The sequence below is a fragment of the Brachyhypopomus gauderio genome, chromosome 3, assembly GCF_052324685.1.
Source record: "Brachyhypopomus gauderio isolate BG-103 chromosome 3, BGAUD_0.2, whole genome shotgun sequence".
Lineage (NCBI taxonomy): Eukaryota > Metazoa > Chordata > Actinopteri > Gymnotiformes > Hypopomidae > Brachyhypopomus > Brachyhypopomus gauderio.
Window position 1 is genome coordinate 28,075,907 of NC_135213.1, and position 19,828 is coordinate 28,095,734.

The 19,828-nt window shown below is 40.8% G+C and overlaps 1 protein-coding gene across 3 annotated transcripts in view; it reads left to right on the plus strand.

The window, feature by feature from the left end:
• Positions 1-19,828, plus strand: part of drosha (drosha ribonuclease III) — a 159,636-nt gene that overhangs the window by 115,751 nt on the left and 24,057 nt on the right. For all 3 annotated transcript variants that reach the window (XM_077000876.1, XM_077000878.1, XM_077000877.1), the window contains exons 24-25: positions 970-1,127; positions 19,331-19,436. In XM_077000876.1, coding sequence (XP_076856991.1) covers positions 970-1,127; positions 19,331-19,436 — 264 coding nt within the window. The remainder of the gene's footprint in view (positions 1-969; positions 1,128-19,330; positions 19,437-19,828) is intronic.

Sequence of the window (19,828 nt, forward strand, 5' to 3'; positions counted from 1 at the left end):
GTTCCCAGGACAGCCAAGAGATATAATCTCTCCAGCGTGTCCTGGGTCTTCCCCGGGGTTTCCACCCATTTGGACATGCCCGGAGCACCTCACCAGGGAGGTGAACAGGTCTTTGTATTTGTCTTCTGGTTTTTACAGTGTTGTGCTAATGTGCTACAATGGAGTGATATGGTCCTTCATTTATTTCTGAGTAAAACTTGGATGATTCTGAGGTAAACTCTGAGGTAAACTCCTCATGGCGCTCTCCAGGTTCATAAACACATCTGTCAGGAGCAGTAAACTAGGACCATCTGTGTCACATAAGCCAGAGCCTTGTGTCAGTACCGAGGGAAATGTCGTTAGTCGTGAGGATGTGACGGCTGGCATTTGAAGAAGCGTTGTTAATTAAGAGCACCTCGTCAAGGATGCAGACGAAAAATGCTTTTGTGGGCAAAGCGGGAGAAAGAAACCATGACACTGGCAGCCCCGATCCAATTAAAATGTTGACTTTGAAGCATCATTAGTACCACATGTCATTTTCGTGACATTATGGTCCGTTCTCAAGATTCTAGATTTAGAGTTCATTTTGAATTTCCATAATTTATTCATTCATTTGCCTAAATGTGGATAGTCAGAACTGGTGGCATTTCAGGGGGAGAGAAAAGTCCTGTAATTTAGAACAGGTTTTGAAATGTTAATCAAGCAGGTCATATTCAGCACAGTTTTCCTTCCTGTTTCCTGTGTATCCTAAAGTTTGTCAGTAAGTGCTGTTGAAAAGAAAATGTTTACATTGAATTACAGAGCTCTTTAGCCAATGTAACACAGTGTTGGGACTCATCTGTACCATAGTTCACTGAGCTCCAAGGGTTAGAGTTATGTCCTTTTCTGATGTAGTGTTGATGTGTGGGTGCCTTTGCTGTTCTTACCTGGGGAGGGGGCACCTGCAGTATGTTCCTGCTGCTCCATCACTAACGATTCACTGGTTTGCAGGTGCAGGAGCCTTTAACCGACCGGCAGCTGATCGAGTCGTCACCTGTTCTGCAGAAGCTCACCGACTTTGAGGACGCCATCGGAGTTTTGTTCAGACATGTGCGGCTGTTAGCTCGAGCCTTCACACTCCGCACCGTGGGCTACAACCACCTGACACTGTAAGATTGATCAGTTCTGTTCACCTCAGTTTACTCTGTTTGACTCAGTTGTGCTACATGAACAGTCCAAAATGGAAGCAGATTATAATTAAAGCTAACTAGATTATTATTATTATTAACCCTAACCTACATTATTATAATTAAACCTAGATTATTGTTATAACCCAAACTCTACATTATTATAATTAACCCTATATCAACATTATTATAGTTAACCCTGACCATACATTATTATACTTTAAGTAGCTGACATCAGTTTTTTTTATAGGAGGTGTGGTGTGCACATGCATGTGGTGTCTTGCAGTGGTGCGTGTGCATGTGTGCCCACAGCTGCCATTGGTTGGGCCTTTGACTGATGACTGTTCCAGTCGATGTTGACACAGTGTCAGATCACCAAGCCACTGCAGCCTTGTGTCCCAATGGGAGCCTGAGGGCAGCCTCAACCAACCAGCTAATCCTGTTCATGCTGATGTATCATGGGACATTGAGTTTTTGTCTAATTTTAGGTTTTGTCTAATAGGCTGTGTTTAACCTTTAAACAGTATCTTGAAGGTCTTTTTGAAAACAAACATACAAAAACAGCTTGGCCTACCTTTTCTAAAAAGTCACTTTTCACAGTAATATACACTCACTGACCACTTTATTAGGTACACCTTCCTTACACTGGATTGGACCCCTTTTTGCCTTCAGAACTACCTTAATCCTTCGTGGCATAGATTCAACGAGGTACTGGAAACATTCCTCAGTCTGGCCTATATCAACATGATAGCAGTTGCTGCAGATTTGTCGGCTGCACATCCATGATGTGAATCTTCCTTCCACCACATCCCAAAGGTGCTCTATTGGATTGTGATCTGGTGACTGTGGAGGCCATTTGAGTACAGTTAACTAATTGTTGTGTTCAAGAAACCAGTCTTAGATGATTCGTGCTTTATGACATGGTGTGTTATCCTGCTGGAAGTAGCCATCAGAAGATGGGTACAATGTGGTCATAAAGGGATGGACATGGTCAGCAACAATACTCAGGAAGCTGTGGCGTGGACAAGATGATCAATTGGTACTAATAGGCCCAAAGTGTGCGAGGAAAATATACCCCACACCATTGCACCACCACCACCACCAGCCTGAACCGTTGATACAAATCAAGATGGTTCAGTGCTTTCATGTTGTTGACGCCAAATTATGACCCTACCATCTGAATGTGGCAGCAGAAATCGAGACTCATCAGACCAGGCAATGTTTTTCCAATCTTCTACTGTCCAATTTTGATGAGCCTGTGTGAATTGTAGCCTCAATGTCCTGCTCTTAGCTGACAGGTGTGGTCTTCTGCCTGGTGTGATCTTCTGCTCCTGTAGCCCATCCACCTCAAGGTTTGACGTGTTGCGCATTTAGAGATGCTCTTCTGCATGCCTCAGTTGTAACGACGGAGTTAATGTTTGAATTAATTATTTGAGTTAATGTTGCTGTTCTATCAACTCAAACCAGTCTAGCCATACTCCTCTGACCTCTGGCATCAACAAGGCATTTGCACCCACAGAACTGCCACTCACTGGATGTTTTCTTTTTCTTACTTTTCTCTGTAAACCCTAGAGATGGTTGTGCATGAAAATCCCATGAGATCAGCAGTTTCTAAAATACTCAGACCAGCTCTTCTGGTTACAGGTGTAGTGGGGAGGTGGGGCATTACAGGTGTAGTGGAGAGTTACAGATGTAGTGGGGAGGTGGGGCATTACATGTGTTGTGGAGAGTTACAGGTGTAGTGGGGAGGTGGGGCGTTACAGGTGTAGTGGGGAGGTGGGGCATTAACAGGTGTAGTGGGGTGTTACAGATGTAGTGGGGAGGTGGGGCATTACAGGTGTAGTGGATAGTTACAGGTGTAGTGGGGAGGTGGGGCATTACAGGTGTAGTGGGGAGTTACAGGTGTAGTGGGGAGGTACAGGTGTAGTGGGGAGGTGGGGCGTTACAGGTGTAGTGGAGAGTTACAGGTGTAGTGGGGAGATGGGGCGTTACGGGTGTAGTGGTGAGTTACAGGTGTAGTGGGGAGGTGGGGCGTTACGGGTGTAGTGGAGAGTTACAGGTGTAGTGGGGAGGTGGTGCGTTACGGGTGTAGTGGGACGTTACAGGTGTAGTGGAGAGGTGGGGCGTTACGGGTGTAGTGGGGAGGTGGGGCGTTACAGGTGTAGTGGAGAGGTGGGGTGTTATAGGTATAGTGCGGATGTGGGGCATTACAGGTGTAGTGCGCAGTGTTGTATAAAGTATTAGAGACCCATACTTGAGTAAAAGTACAGGTACTCTATCAAAAAATTGACTTGAGTAGAAGTTGAAGTGTTCTTTAAAAACTTTACTTAAGTAGAAGTACAGAAGTATTCAGCATTTTTTGTACTTAAGTATTGCAAGTAGTTTATTCAAAAATGTATTACTCAAGTACTGAAAGTAAAAAGTATTGTGTTTTTATATATCTCTTACAAAGATGTCAAAGACCACAAACACGAGTGTTCTGTATGTGCAAACAAGTAGCAACTTAAAAAACTGGGCTTAACACTTCGTACACAACAAACAGATAACCTATGTCCCGCTACGTCGTAGGTTTGACGCAAAAGTACAAGTTCGCCTTAATTTAGCTGAGAAAACGAGGTGTATTTTGGATGTAAAATTCGTCCGTCTGATTCTAAGGGTGAGCCTACTCCCCTGCGTTTACCCTCAATAAATGCCCTTACCCTATAAAAACACTACACTATTAAAATGGGCACATGATTAGTCAGCATGAAGAGACACTGCTTACTGTTGCTAAAAAAAAACATCGCCTCTATGATTTATGATTGCCAGCTAAGTGAATACTGCAGCACGTCATGAACATAATTAGGTTAGTTAGCTAAGATATCTAACCTAACTAGCGCTTACAGACAGCTCAAGCTGGTGTGTCTTCTGTGCGTTATATTTATAAACATTGATGTGTTTCTTCAAGTTCGAATGTCAATTTTTGAAGGCCAATATTTCACCCTCTTTAGGGAGGCAGAGATGGTACTTCATCATATAGGAATTTACTTTCACTCTAGCAAAAGCAAACACTGTCTCTAGGTATGGCCAGGTTGGTCTCCTTCCTCGAGTGCCATGATCACTTGAGGTTAAAGGTGTGGAAGGTGCCAATATATGTACATTAAAACGCCAACAAGCTTATTATGCAGTACTTATGCTACTCTTCTGCTGTTACCGAACACGATACCATCTCTTTTAATGAGATACAAAGCGAATTATTTGGAATAATTTCGAGTATGTGTATTTGTATAAATATGTAAATTAAGCTGAAGGTGCTGATGAGCCACCGTGATTGCGTAATTTTTGCCGCACGGACCCTTGCGGCAGTCACGACGTGTCATGTGAACCTAGATTACGAAGCTCAAGTATTCAGTGAAGGCGGCAGCAGCAGAGTAAACGAGACGCGGCCGGAGCATGCAGTTCTCATAAGACAGCCTGATCGCTTGACCCGGTGACAGCGCCAGCTAACATGTTTATAATTGTAACGAGTAACTATACAGCACGTAAATAATGTATCGGAGTAAAAGTATTAAACTGATGGAAAATATGTAGTGAAGTAAAAGTGGAAGTAGGAGAAAAAAAATATTAGAGGTGTATTCAACTAAGGATTTTCATAGTCGAATCTGATTAGTCAGATTTTCCCTAGTCGACTAATAGTCGAATCTGGGGTTTTTTTTTTTGAGAGACGGGATCCCGTTCCCATTCAGGACTTTTTTCCACTTCAAAGTAAAAACCTAAAACACTCAGATAAATGAATAAACATGGTAGGTTTGCTTTATTCAGCTTTTATTTATTTACTTATTTATTTTTTAATGAAACGAGAAAATTAACCGTCAGTGCGCACATCGGGCAGGCACTGTGCAAAATGTCAAAAATATTTTTAAATATGCATGCCTGAAAAAAAAAAAAAATTGCCACACAACAGCAAAAAAATTATAAGGAAAGGTTCAAGTAACGGGGTTTAAAAAGCAAACAACAAAAAATGTTTATAGGCTACTTGCTGAGACGCACCGCGACGAGACAACACGACCGAAACGACAAATGGCTGAACTGTTTTTTTTTTCACCTTACCCGTTTTAAATGGTATGCCATGTTGGTTGGTGCAAAATGAAAGACGTTGATGACATAACTTGCACTTTACTTTGTTTGATTCATCTTTATCTTTTTCAAAATACTTTTGAAGTTTATAATTTAATCTCGGCAGATGCTAACTATACTGTAGCATATTCAGCTCCACTCATTTGGATTGTGCAACTGCAGGGTGTGATTTATTAATGTGTAGTAAGGAAGAAGCCTATTGTTAATACACACACATCATTTTAAAGAGGATATTGGGTTCCATTGTTACTGCAAATCAACACTGGCATACAGCTGAGGCACTCTCCAGTGAATGTCACTCTCCAGTGAATGTCTGTAGGGCTCACGGGGTTCCATTTTTAATACACTTTTCCAAGGTCATTTTCCCACCTTTTGCATATTAGCCTTGGGGATTTGCACCATTTTGTTCAAATCATGTATATTTATGAGGTTAATTTGATACCATTATTTCCAAGTAAGATGGTTGTGTTTTTTTTAAGGTTACCTAATTCTCATAACCAACCTGAACTTTACCAGATAAGGCCCTTTTCCGGTAACATCCAGTACGCTCACTTAGTGCACCCAGCACAGTGACCCTATGAAGTGTCTCCAGGACATGGACCCTGTGCCGTGACCCTGGATACACAGGCTTTTTCTAGCCTATTCTCCTTTTTTTTTTTTTACTGTTTGTGAAAATATTTATTGCTATCTCACTTGTGAGGCAGCGCTTTATCACACTTTAACTCCCCTCTCCTCATTACACACACACACACACACACACTCATACTTGTGCACTAGTCTTTTAATCACACACCTCATTCTCTCTCTGTCTCTCTCATTCTCACATACACACACACATTTTCATTTTACACACTCCATCAGCCTGTTTTTTTATATACCCCTGCCTAATTTTATTTGTTTCTTTCTTGCAAACACACACAGTATAACAATATTTCTGTTTTTCAGTCCAACAATGCCTTATTAATATAAATATTACAAACGATATTGCCAAGGTAACTAATGTGGGCATCAATTAAATACTAAACACACTAACGACATCATTAATCATGCGGCCAGAGTGAGTGCAGGACAGACCGGCTCTCTGCCTTCCTGATTCCTCCCTGGCACAGGGTATGCGCAATACTCACTCCTCCAATCAGGATCAGACGTGTTGTTTTTCAGTGTTTCGTTTGGGTAGCACAGTAGGTCTTTATAATGATAGTAGGTGGTTGTAATAACAGTAGGTCTTGATGAATGTACATCTTTTCAGTGATGGTAGGTGTTTAATGTGAGTAGGTCTTGATAAAGGTAGTTTTTATTTATTAGGGTTCACACACACATAGTGTGGGAACCCTATTGTAATTGCTGGTATTTTTCTTATTTTTCTTATTCTTTTGCCCATTTTTTGACATAAAATGCATCGTGCAGCCTAGACCGTAATGCCTAGAAAACCCAATCTTGGCAAAAAGGTTCAGTTACCTCCAAGGACCAGATTCCCATACAGGGACCCCAAATTGGCCTGATGGTGGCGCTATAGCAGACCATATTGACTTTTTGTCCATATCTCCTACACCGTAGGTCCTAGAACCAAAATTCCAGTTCCTATGCATTCCTTGACTAAATTCAATAGGACAATTAATATACAACCATTAAGCTCCGCCCACTTAGATTTCGAGTTAATTTGCATAATGTGCAAAATCACACACATCTTTGAGCGCGAACTAGTCCCTGGATTTTTCACATACGTGCACATATGTGGTATCAAAACGTTCAGAAGAGTCTGAACTTTAAAATGTATCCAATAAAAATGCTAATTTCTTCACTACCTAGTCAGTATAAGCCAATCAAATGAGGGGGCGTAAATTCAATAGTAAATTTTGCACATATGGAACTCTAACTTAAGAAAACTTGCATGTAATGAGATGGCACTTCACAGACAGCTTCCGTGTGAGGGTCTGGGGCAGCTCGCAGTGGTTGCCATACCTCACCTGCTAGGGGGCGCTATAACATGCAAAAATTTGCCCCATGCACTCAGATTGGCCGATCCACATGAAACTTGACAGACATCATCTATGGGCCTCTGGAAACCAGGTCCTAAAGCAGACATGCCATACTTCCAAAATGGCTGACGTAATCGGCCAATCAGTGATCGGCACGCGTTTGACAGGCTTACCATTGGTCGATCTGCACGAAACCTCTTGGGTGTGGACAAGTGCACGCCCCCTATGACATAATCCAGCCGGGTGTCGACTGGCCACTGGGGGGCGCTATTGCAAAAAAAGCAAGTGTATCCCCTACATAATTCCACTTGGGAACATGCAATTGGACTCTTTTGATTCCTTGCAGTAGTGCGAACAACTTTCCCATTACATGTCCTATTAAAAAATGCACAGTTTATTTACAGTTAATAATAGTTTGAAATCATCATTTTTCATACTCCTCCTAGGATTTTCATACTATCATGTCAAGCAAAGTCTTATAATACTCTACAGAGTGTGAAATCAAAAAACAATCCAAAGATTTTGAATTTGAGGACACTTATACCTGCTAAATATTTTTTTAATGGACAGCATCCATAATATTCATATTCTTAAAGCTCTTTCATATTTTACCCAATTCTGACCAAAATGCACAAGCCCATTCAGAATCCCATCCTCAACAAATTTGTCAAGTTTCATCTAAATCGGTTATCGTATGGCTCTACAGTGCAGTATTATATACAATGCATAAGAATGCATGTAAAGTCCCTCTGTCACCTTCTCCTTCTCACACGCACGCAAGCTGAAACACACACACTCAGTCTCTCTCACACTCTCACCCACATTCCCCCTCCCATCTCTGTGCCCTAAGTAAACATTGCTCTGGCTACCTAGATCTCTCTGTGTCTATTAACCAGGCACACACACATACAGGCACAAGCAGGCCTTCCTATAGCATTCCACAATGACACTTCCCTAGCCATACCCACCCATATCTCAGTGACTAACACATGCTCATACAAACTGATATTTGGCTTCTTTTTTGTCTCTCTCTCTCACACAAACACACAGACACACACACCTTTATACCTATATGTATGTATAGTTTCTATGTATACTTATGTATGTATGTATTAGTATATGTTGTCATAGTTTCAGTACATACACTACCACACACACACACACACACACACACTTCTACCTAAATGTATGTATAGTTTGTATGCATATCTGTCCAGTCATAACAGTCATGTCAGTCCAGTCATGTCAGTCATTTCAGTCCAGTCATATCAGTCATGTCAGTCCAGTCATGTCAGACATAAGTCATGTCAGTCATATCAGTCATGTCATTACAGTCATGCCAGTCATGTCACTCATTCCAGTTATGTCAGTCATATCAGTCATATTACTTTTGTTCATCATGCCAGTGATGTCATTTCAGTCATATCAGTTATGTCAGTCATGCCAGTCATGTCAGTCATGTAATGCCAGGCTTTGCAGACTACATTCATACTTTGAATACATGGGCAGTCATGTTAGGCGTGCAAGGTGTGCAAGGAGTGAATTAACAAAGCATAGTCTCTGGCACCCTCAGTCTCTCTCTGTCTGTAATATACAGGCCCAATCATGTATAGACACAATATAGGCCTTCCTATATTGTTCACATAGATGCAGCCCTAGCCAGATGTGCTATTTCTGTGTCTCCCTTTCTGACACACGCAGATGTCATCACACACTGTAGAGCACACACTGGCCAAACCCAAACAGCTTCTTTTCACTTTTAGGTCTAAAGGACCTTTTGGGCTTCCTTTTGCCTATTGAGGCCAAAATATGCCTATTTGTGTGTGAACCCGCCAATCGCCGCTTGCGGCTATATTTAGGGTTCACACACGTAGTGTGGGAAACCTATTGTAATTGCTGAGATTTTTCTTATTATTAGGGTTCACACACACAGTGTGGGAAACCTATTGTTATTGTCGGGTTTTTTCTTTCTTTCTTTCTTATTATTATTATTTTTCTACTGATAAAACGCATACTGCAGCCTAGACCGTAAGGCCCAGGGAGACCAAACTTGGCAGGATGGTGTAGTCTCTTTGCGAGACCGTGCTAAAGCACAGAGACCCACATTGGCCTGATGGTGGCGCTATAGCGCACCATTTTGCGTTTTGGTCCATATCTCCCAAACCGTAGGGCCTAGAAACAAAATTCCACTTCTGATGGATTCCTTGGCTCAAGCCAAACAAAAAAGCCTCAAGAACCATTAAGCTCCGCCTACTTAGATTTTTTGCTAATTTGCATAATATGCAAAACCTACTTTTTTATACTAGTCCCTGGTTTTTTATCGGATCACCACAACCTTGGTGTCAAAATATTCAGGAGAATCTCATTATCAAAGTTGCTTAAAAACATTTTGAGATTTGCATATAGTCTGGCTGTCACATGTCAATCAATAGCTCCAAGGCGTGGCCAAATTTACTTAAACAGCCATATCTCAGCAACGCTTTGACCGATCTTCATAAAATTTTAACAGTTGTTAGGGCACATGACTCTGAGGTCACAGGTCAAAGCTGGCCACGATTGTCCAATAGGGGGCGCTATAACATGGGAAAAACTGTTTCTCAGAAACCATTAGTCACATCAAGCCAAAACTTTACAGGCATCATCAGGGGCCCAAGTGATATCAAGACACACAATGATGACATCATAACTCAAAAAACATGGCCGCCATGAGCCAATTAATTTTTATTTGAAATAATTGGCCATTTGACAGACTTACCATTGGCCAAACAACATGAAACCTCACCACTTTGCACATCTCAGGACTTCGTGTCATGCTGTGCAGTTTTGAAACTATTGGCCACTAGGTGGCGCTATTTGTGAAAATCATGCATAACTCCTCCAAATTTTCACTTAGGAACATGCAACTTGTTTCATTTTATTCCTTGCAGTAGACCTGACAACTTTGCAATTACAAGTCCTATTAAAAAATGCATACTTTTGTCACATTCATCAATTGTTTGAAAATAGCTATTTACAAACTAGTCATAGGAATTTGATCCAATTATGGAAAAATTGCTATGAGCATAATCAGTAGACTCTGATGATAAAAAGTGATTAAAAAAATGTTGGATTTTTATTTTTCTGATTGGTCCATTTTCCCATTATATCATTGTGGCCATGCCATATATGACCTATATTGCTATAACTCATAAAGCATGTATGCAATCAACTCCCAATTTGAAAGGCTTTTATATCCTGAAGTCCTTGTGAGGTCTGCCAAGTTTGGTTCAAATTGGCCTGTCGGGGGCGCTACAGTACCCAAAAACCTAAGAAAACATATAAACTCATGCTGCAATCTTGTTATGCAGAATACAGACAAGTAATTGGTCTTGTATGATCCAGATCAATAAGTTCTATAACATTGCAATTGCATCTTATAACAAAAAGTGCACTGCCTGACCAGAAATGAACCTTTTAATTCACCAAAATGTCATATTGCATTACTGAGATTAATGAGATATCAGTATGGTAGTACTTGGGCTCCATCTAGTGGCCAAACATCGGAACGGACTGAAAACTATTGCTCACATGAAACACCACACAAACACACACACAAAGCTGATCTCAGCATGTGATTTAGTTCTGTGATCTGACTCAATTTCCCAATACACATTATTTTGATCCTTTTGGGCCTTTAGTGCCCCAATTGAACCTTTTTTTGCACATTGATTTATTTGTGCATTTTTTCCACTCAAACAGCTTCTTTTGGGTCTAAAGGACCTATTGGGTCTATTGCCTATTGAAGCCAAGTGGCCTATTCGTGTGTGAACCCGCCAATTGCCGCTTGCGGCTATATTTATTATTATTATTTTTCCCCCTGTAAAACGCATACTGCAGCCTAGACCGTAAGGCCCAGAAAGACCAAACTTGCCAGCAAGGTGCAGCAGGTGTGCAATGAGAGAAATAGAGACAGGGACCCACATTGGCCTGATGGTGGCGCTATAGCGCACCATTTTGCGTTTTGGTCCTTATCTCCCAAACCGTAGGGCCTAGAAACAAAATTCCACTTCTGATGGATTCCTTGGCTCAAGCCAAACAAAAAAGCCTCAAGAACCATTAAGCTCCGCCTACTTAGATTTTTTGCTAATTTGCATAATATGCAAAACCTACTTTTTTGTACTAGTCCCTGGTTTTTCATCGGATCACCACAACCTTGGTGTCAAAATATTCAGGAGAATCTCATTATCAAAGTTGCTTAAAAACATTTTGAGATTTGCATACAGTCTGGTTGTCACATGTCAATCAATAGCTCCGAGGCGTGGCCAAATTTACTTAAACAGCCATATCTCAGCAACGCTTTGACCGATCTTCATAAAATTTTAACCGTTGTTAGGGCACATGACTACGAGGTCATACGTCAAAGCTGGCCACGATTGTCCAATAGGGGGCGCTATAACATGGGAAAAACTGTATCTCAGAAACCATTAGTCACATCAAGCCAAAACTTTACAGGCATCATCAGGGGCCCAAGTGATATCAAGACACACAATGATGACATCATCACTCAAAAAACATGGCCGCCATGAGCCAATTAATTTTTATTTGAATTAATTGGCCATTTGACAGACTTACCATTGGCCAAACAACATGAAACCTCACCACTGTGCATATCTCAGGACTATGTGTCATGCTGTGCAGTTTTGAAACATTTGGCCACTAGGTGGCGCTATTTGTGAAAATCATGCATAACTCCTCCAAATTTTCACTTAGGAACATGCAACTTGTTTCTTTTTATTCCTTGCAGTAGACCTGACAACTTTGCAATTACAAGTCCTATTAAAAAATGCATACTTTTGTCACATTCATCTATTGTTTGAAAATAGCTATTTACAAACTAGTCATAGGAATTTGATCCAATTATGGAAAAATTGCTATGAGCATAATCAGTAGACTCTGTAGGTAAAAACTGAGTAAAAAAATGTTGGATTTTTATTTTTCTGATTGGTCCATTTTCCCATTATATCATTGTGGCCATGCCATATATGACCTATATTGCTATAACTCATAAACCATGTATGCAATCAATTCCCAATTTGAAAGGCTTTTATATCCTGAAGTCCTTGTGAGGTATGCCAAGTTTGGTTCAAATTGGCCTGTCGGGGGCGCTACAGTACCCAAAAACCTAAGAAAACATAAAAACTCATGCTGCAATCTTGTTATGCAGAATACAGACAAGTAATTGGTCTTGTATGATCCAGATCAATAAGTTCTATAACATTGCAATTGCATCTTATAACAAAAAGTGCACTGCCTGACCAGAAATGAACCTTTTAATTCACCAAAATGTCATATTGCATTACTGAGATTAATGAGATATCAGTATGGTAGTACTTGGGCTCCATCTAGTGGCCAAACATCGGAACGGACTGAAAACTATTTCTCACATGAAATACCACACAAACACACACACAAAGCTGATCTCAGCATGTGATTTAGTTCTGTGATTTGAATCATTTTGCCAATACACATTATTTTGATCCTTTTGGGCCTTTAGTGCCCCAATTGAACATTTTTTTGCACATTGAGTGGAAAAAATGCACAAATAAATCAAACAGCTTCTTTTGGGTCTAAAGAACCTATTGGGTCTATTGCCTATTGAAGCCAAGTGGCCTATTCGTGTGTGAACCCGCCAATTGCCGCTTGCGGCTATATTTACTATTATTTTTCCCCCTGTAAAACGCATACTGCAGCCTAGACCGTAAGGCCCAGAAAGACCAAACTTGCCAGCAAGGTGCAGCAGGTGTGCAATGAGAGAAATAGAGACAGGGACCCACATTGGCCTGATGGTGGCGCTATAGCGCACCATTTTGCGTTTTGGTCCATATCTCCCAAACCGTAGGGCCTAGAAACAAAATTCCACTTCTGATGGATTCCTTGGCTCAATCCAAACAAAAAAGCCTCAAGAACCATTAAGCTCCGCCTACTTAGATTTTTTGCTAATTTGCATAATATGCAAAACCTACTTTTTTGTACTAGTCCCTGGTTTTTCATCCGATCACCACAACCTTGGTGTCAAAAGATTCAGAAGAATCTCCTTATCAAAGTTGCTTAAAAACATTTTGAGATTTGCATACAGTCTGGTTGTCACATGTCAATCAATAGCTCCAAGGCGTGGCCAAATTTACTTAAACAGCCATATCTCAGCAACGCTTTGACCGATCTTCATAAAATTTTAACAGTTCTTAGGGCACATGACTCCGAGGTCATAGGTCAAAGCTGGCCACGATTGTCCAATAGGGGGCGCTATAACATGGGAAAAACTGTATCTCAGACACCATTAGTCACATCAAGCCAAAACTTTACAGGCATCATCAGGGGCCCAAGTGATATCAAGACACACAATGATGACATCATCACTCAAAAAACATGGCCGCCATGAGCCAATTAATTTTTATTTGAATTAATTGGCCATTTGACAGACTTACCATTGGCCAAACAACATCAAACCTCACCACTGTGCATATCTCAGGACTATGTGTCATGCTGTGCAGTTTTGAAACATTTGGCCACTAGGTGGCGCTATTTGTGAAAATCATGCATAACTCCTCCAAATTTTCACTTAGGAACATGCAACTTGTTTCTTTTTATTCCTTGCAGTAGACCTGACAACTTTGCAATTACAAGTCCTATTAAAAAATGCAGACTTTTGTCACATTCATCAATTGTTTGAAAATAGCTCTTTAAGAACTAGTCATAGGAATTTGATCCAATTATGGCAAAATTGCTATGAGCATAATCAGTAGACTCTGTAGGTAAAAAGTGATTAAAAAAATTTTGGATTTTTATTTTTCTGATTGGTCCATTTTCCCATTATATCATTGTGGCCATGCCATATATGACCTATATTGCTATAACTCATAAACCATGTATGCAATCAACTCCCAATTTAAAAGGCTTTTATAACCTGAAGTCCTTGTGAGGCATGCCAAGTTTGGTTCAAATTGGCCTGTCGGGGGCGCTACAGTACCCAAAAACCTAAGAAAACATAAAAACTCATGCTGCAATCTTGTTATGCAGAATACAGACAAGTAATTGGTCTTGTATGATCCAGATCAATAAGTTCTATAACTTTGTTATAAGATGCAATTGCAATAAGTGCACTGCCTGACCAGAAATGAACCTTTTAATTCACCAAAATGTCATATTGCATTACTGAGATTAATGAGATATCAGTATGGTAGTACTTGGGCTCCATCTAGTGGCCATACATTGAAACGAACTGAAAACTATTGCTCACATGAAACACCACACAAAAACACACACAAAGCTGATCTCAGCATGTGATTTAGTTCTGTGATTTGAATCATTTTGCCAATACACATTATTTTGATCCTTTTGGGCCTTTAGTGCCCCAATTGAACATTTTTTTGCACATTGATTTATTTGTGCATTTTTTCCACTCAAACAGCTTCTTTTGGGTCTAAAGGACCTATTGGGTCTATTGCCTATTGAAGCCAAGTGGCCTATTCGTGTGTGAACCCGCCAATTGCCGCTTGCGGCTATATTGGCAATTATAATTGCTTAGATAATAATCTAAAACTGTAACTACAGCCTATGGCATACATCCTACAACCATGAAACTTGGCAGAAAGGTGTAGTCTCTTTGCAAGACCGAGCACAAGTACAGAGACCCATATTGGCCTGATGGTGGCGCTATAGCGCACCATTTTGCGTTTTGATCCATATCTCCCACACCGTAGGTCCTAGAAACAAAATTCCACTTCAGGTGCATTCCTTGGCTCCAGACAAACAAAAAAGCCTCAAGAACCATTAAGCTCCGCCTACTTAGATTTTTTGCTAATTTGCATAATATGCAAAACCTACTTTTTTATACTAGTCCCTGGTTTTTCATCGGATCACCACAATCTTGGTGTCAAAATATTCAGGCGAATCTCATTATCAAAGTTGCTTAAAAACATTTTGAGATTTGCATACAGTCTGGTTGGCACATGTCAATCCATAGCTTTGAGGCGTGGCCAAATTTACTTAAACAGCTATATCTCAGCAACGCTTTGACCAATCTTCATAAAAATGTATCAGTTGTTAGAGCACATGACTCAGAGGTCACAGGTCAAAGCTGGCCACGATTGTCCAATAGGGGGCACTATAACATGGAAAAAACTGTTTCTCAAAAACTATTAGTCACATCAAGACAAAACTTTACATGCATCATCAGGGGCCCAGGTGGTATCAAGGCACACATTGATGACATCATCTCTCAAAAAACATGGCCACCATTCACCAATTAATTGGTTTAGGCCATTTCACAGGCTTAACATAAGTACATACACATGAAACAGATATGGTATGTTCATCTACACACCCTCTAAGACATCTGAATCATTTTGGCAATATCTCCCACACTGTAGGGCCTAAGCAGAGAACTGCTAAACCACGCACGCTGGCCATTCTCACACACGCTGAGTGCCCTCCCTTCCTCCACTCCCTCCAGACTCCCCCGTCCTTCGAACAACCCAAGGGCGATGCCTCCACCCCTCTCTCTTTCACATGCACTCACAAAAACACAGGCCTCTCTAAAAAATAAAACGCCAATACACATTATTTTGATTATTTTGGGCCTTTAGTGCCTCAATTGAACCTTTTTTTGCACATTGATGTAATTATGCCTTTTTCCCACTGAAACAGCTTCTTTTCACTTTCAGGTCTAAAGGACCTTATGGGCTTCTTTTTGCCTACAGAGCCCAAGAGGCCTATTTGTGTGTGAACCCGCCAATTGCCGCTTGCGGCTATATTAATATAATTGTATTTATAATGAGTGTAGGTCTTTGTAATGAGAGCAAGTGTTTATAATGAGTGCAGGTGTTTATAATGAGTGCAGGTGTTTGTAATAGTAGTATGTGTTTGTAATGAGAGCAGGTGTTTGTAATGAGTGGTGTTTTTAATAATATGTTTGTAATAGGTTTTTTTTGTAATAGTATTTGTTTGTAATTAGAGAATGTGTTTGTAATATACCACCCTGAAATTTCAGGGAAACATGTATTTGATAACTGGAATAGATGAAATGATGATACATCAGTCTCATTACCGAAGGTGAAGTTCAGAGTCTGTGCAATGACACAATACCACTGGTTGAAATATATTTGCCACAGTAATTGGTTTAATGAATAAATTCAGATTTTATTGATCAATAGATATAAACAATTTAATGTCATAATGCATACAACGCATAAGGTCAAAAACTTGGGTTTAAGTTCAGAGACTGAATCAGAGGAAGGACAAACCTACTGAAGTTAAACTAACTATGAAACAGAAAACTCCACAGACCATTTAAACCAATGTTAACCAACCTAAAAGCTACGATGATTAAAGTAAATGAAAATGGAGGAAAATGCCTTATAGATGAACTATTATCTGGAAGATACTGGCGTGTCTTATATCTAGAATTAGATGAAAGCTAGGTCTGAAATGTAAGCTAAGAGCTAAAATGTATGTAGCCTATCACGCTACTTTGGTCAGAGAAGCTACTCCTATAGTGGGTATAAATGATAACAGCAGCAAGCAAGACTGGCATCAAAGCGGCATGATGAATGAAGAGAGTCTTCCAGGCTCGGATGGCTGTCCACTGGTGCCAGCCGGAATATGCGGTATTTTGAGGTCCAAAATAACCCACGCGTACTCTCAGAGGTTATACCAAGCACTCACAGAGACCCAGCTGTTCGGTGAAGTTGAGCGACAACGTATGAGCGGGTCCGTTCCGGAGTAATCAAGTAATCAAGGCCCTCGTGGACTTGGACAGGTTTGCTCGTTCGCCAGTCTTTATGCGCTACTGTAGAATTTGTGTTAATTTCTTCCGAAGACTGAACTAATCCTAACTCTACAAACAACATGGGAGACGAGATAAATTTGCGACACACGTTGGAGCTAATTACGTGAGTTTAAACGAACTCGCGGGCTTTACTTAATATACTTAGTTATTAGATTCCCTTGAGATTGATATTTTTGTGGAAATCCAGGCACATTTCTTGTAGCGATGTTTTGGCTTCTTTCCAACTCCTAATTCAACTAACTTTTCTACTAGGTTACGGTTAGGTTAGGTTTTACTATTGATCCAAGGGCGTTTCGAGAAGGTGCATATTCAAAGTTAAGGCATTTCCCTCCAGTTGGAAACAAAAGCAATGCAACAACTAAGATACAGAACCGTGGACAGGCATGGAAAAGTGTATACTTTTCCTACAGGTACATCACTTGGGAATAAAGAAGACCTTGATTTGTCAGGATATATTAGTTAAGGCATTTCATTAGTATTCACACTTCCAAAGCCATCTAACAGGCTTCCTTAACTCACTATACTGGAGCTGAGGAGGTAATCAACTTAGTAGTAACAATAACCAGATTAATACATGTACATTGCACTAATAAGAATAAAAGAGATATGATATTAGTCTCATAAGTGAATAACATGATAAACATGGGAAATATGAACAATATATATGCATTAATATGGAACACACAGTTCACATAATCATTTCAATAATAATGAGACAGGATTTTTATATTCAAACATCAGTCCTGATAGCAAAGTGTAGAATTGTCTAGTTAGGTTCCAGAAACTGAATATTGCTGGCTCCATGATCAGATAATCACAGAAGCCATAAACGGTCTCCTCTGTCTTGTGTAAGCCATAACTTCTCAGATTAGGTCCTGGTAAATCTGATAAGAAGCGTTTCCTCAGTCCTGGGTTCATAAACTTAAGGTCCCCAGTGGGGGCAGAAAGAAAACCTTTCTTGGCATTTTCACTTCATGCTGCAGGAACCATTAAAGGACCAGAGATGCTTAGTTACAAACGTTGTGAAGGGATGCGCATCCAGTGGTTCTGACGGTAGACCCTCAGAGCAAGAGAATTAAATATTTTTTGCGTTCTTCATGATACAGTAATGAGAGCAGGTGTTTTGCTGTCTTTACAAACATTACGTGTTAAGAGCTTCAATCCCAGAATTTTTGTAAGTGTTGTGCTTCTAGTTTTCTCTTTGGCCAGTACTTCACCTGTCTTACACACTCCCTCATGTGTCTCACGCTCTTACACACTCCCTCATGTGTCTCACGCTCTTACACACTCCCTCGTCTGTCTCATGCTCTTACACACTCTCGTATTTTATTACATGGTCTTTGTCTCTCAGACTTACACACCAACATGCGCTCTGTCTCTCCACACCCCCTCAATTTAATATGTGTCAGATTTTCCCCAAGATCCCTCATTTAGTGTGTGTTGTGTTGGAATACATGTGTAGTAATGTAGCTATGGCAGTGTGTGGGAGGGTGCATTGTGAATGTTTTGTGTGTCCGTGTGTTAGAAAGCATGTGCAGCAATGTAGGTATGGCAGTGTGTGGGAGGGTGCATGGTGTTTTGTGTGTGTGTGTGTGTGTGTGTGTGTGTGTGTGTGTGTGTGTGTGTGTGTGTGTGTGTGAGGTGTTTTATTCATGGGTATGTGATTATGCATTTTGTCTGCAGAGAAATAGAAAGTTCAGACACGTGCCGACTGCCTCACACACACGCACACATTATAACACACACTTTCTCACACACAGTCCCAAGAATGCTGGGCAGAGTTCCAGCTCACTCTCATCCAGCACTGATCTATAATTCTGTGTAATTAAAGAGCCCTGATTATGTTCTCTGGTAACCCTGTAACTGCAACAACCCCCCCCCCCCCCCCCCCCCCCCCCCCCCCAGAAGGTGTGTGTGTGTGTGTGTGTGTGGGGGGGGGGGGGGGGGGGGTGTATAGGGTGTTTGTGTGTGTGTGTGTGTGTGTGTGTGTGTGTGTGTAAGGTGGTGTATATAGGGTGTGTGTGTGTGTGTGTTGGATGGTGTATATAGGGTGTGTGTGGGGGGTGTACATAGGGTGTGTGTTTTGTGAGGAAACTGAAGTGATATTCAATGGTTGTTTGTTTTTTTGTTTTCTTTTATTATGTGTTTTCTTTACACAAACCTGTTATGTTTACGCAAACCTATTATGAATACATGAAGAACATGGTCCGTTTAAAGGTTGGGATTGGCTGAACCTTAATCCCTCTCCTCCCTTCTCTCCCCAGAGGGCACAATCAGAGGATGGAGTTTCTTGGGGATTCCATCATGCAGCTGGTTGCAACGGAGTATCTGTTCATTCACTTTCCAGACCATCATGAAGGACATCTCACGGTGTGTGTGTGTGTGTGTGTGTGTGTGTGTAAAGGAAAGTGTCTGATTTTCTTTCCATGTTTTCATTTCATCCCACTCCTGGGTTAGGTGTTAGGGATAGGTGTTGGGGGTTAGGTGTTGGGTGTTAGGGATAGGTGTTGGGTGTGGGCTGTAGAAGTGGTGTTGAGTGGTGATGCAGGCCCCCAGTTTCGTAAAACTGTTGTCAGTGTGAGTTTTACCCATTAGACACCCAGTCGTAGTGTGTGTGTGTGAGTGTGTGAGAGAGAGGACTACAGATAGAATTTAGTGAAATTGTTAGTGCGTGCATTTTGATTTCAGCCAGCATTATTGACTAAGGAGTAGGGATGCGTGCCTGTTAACTCTTTCTCTGGTGATTAACTGCATGTGTACGT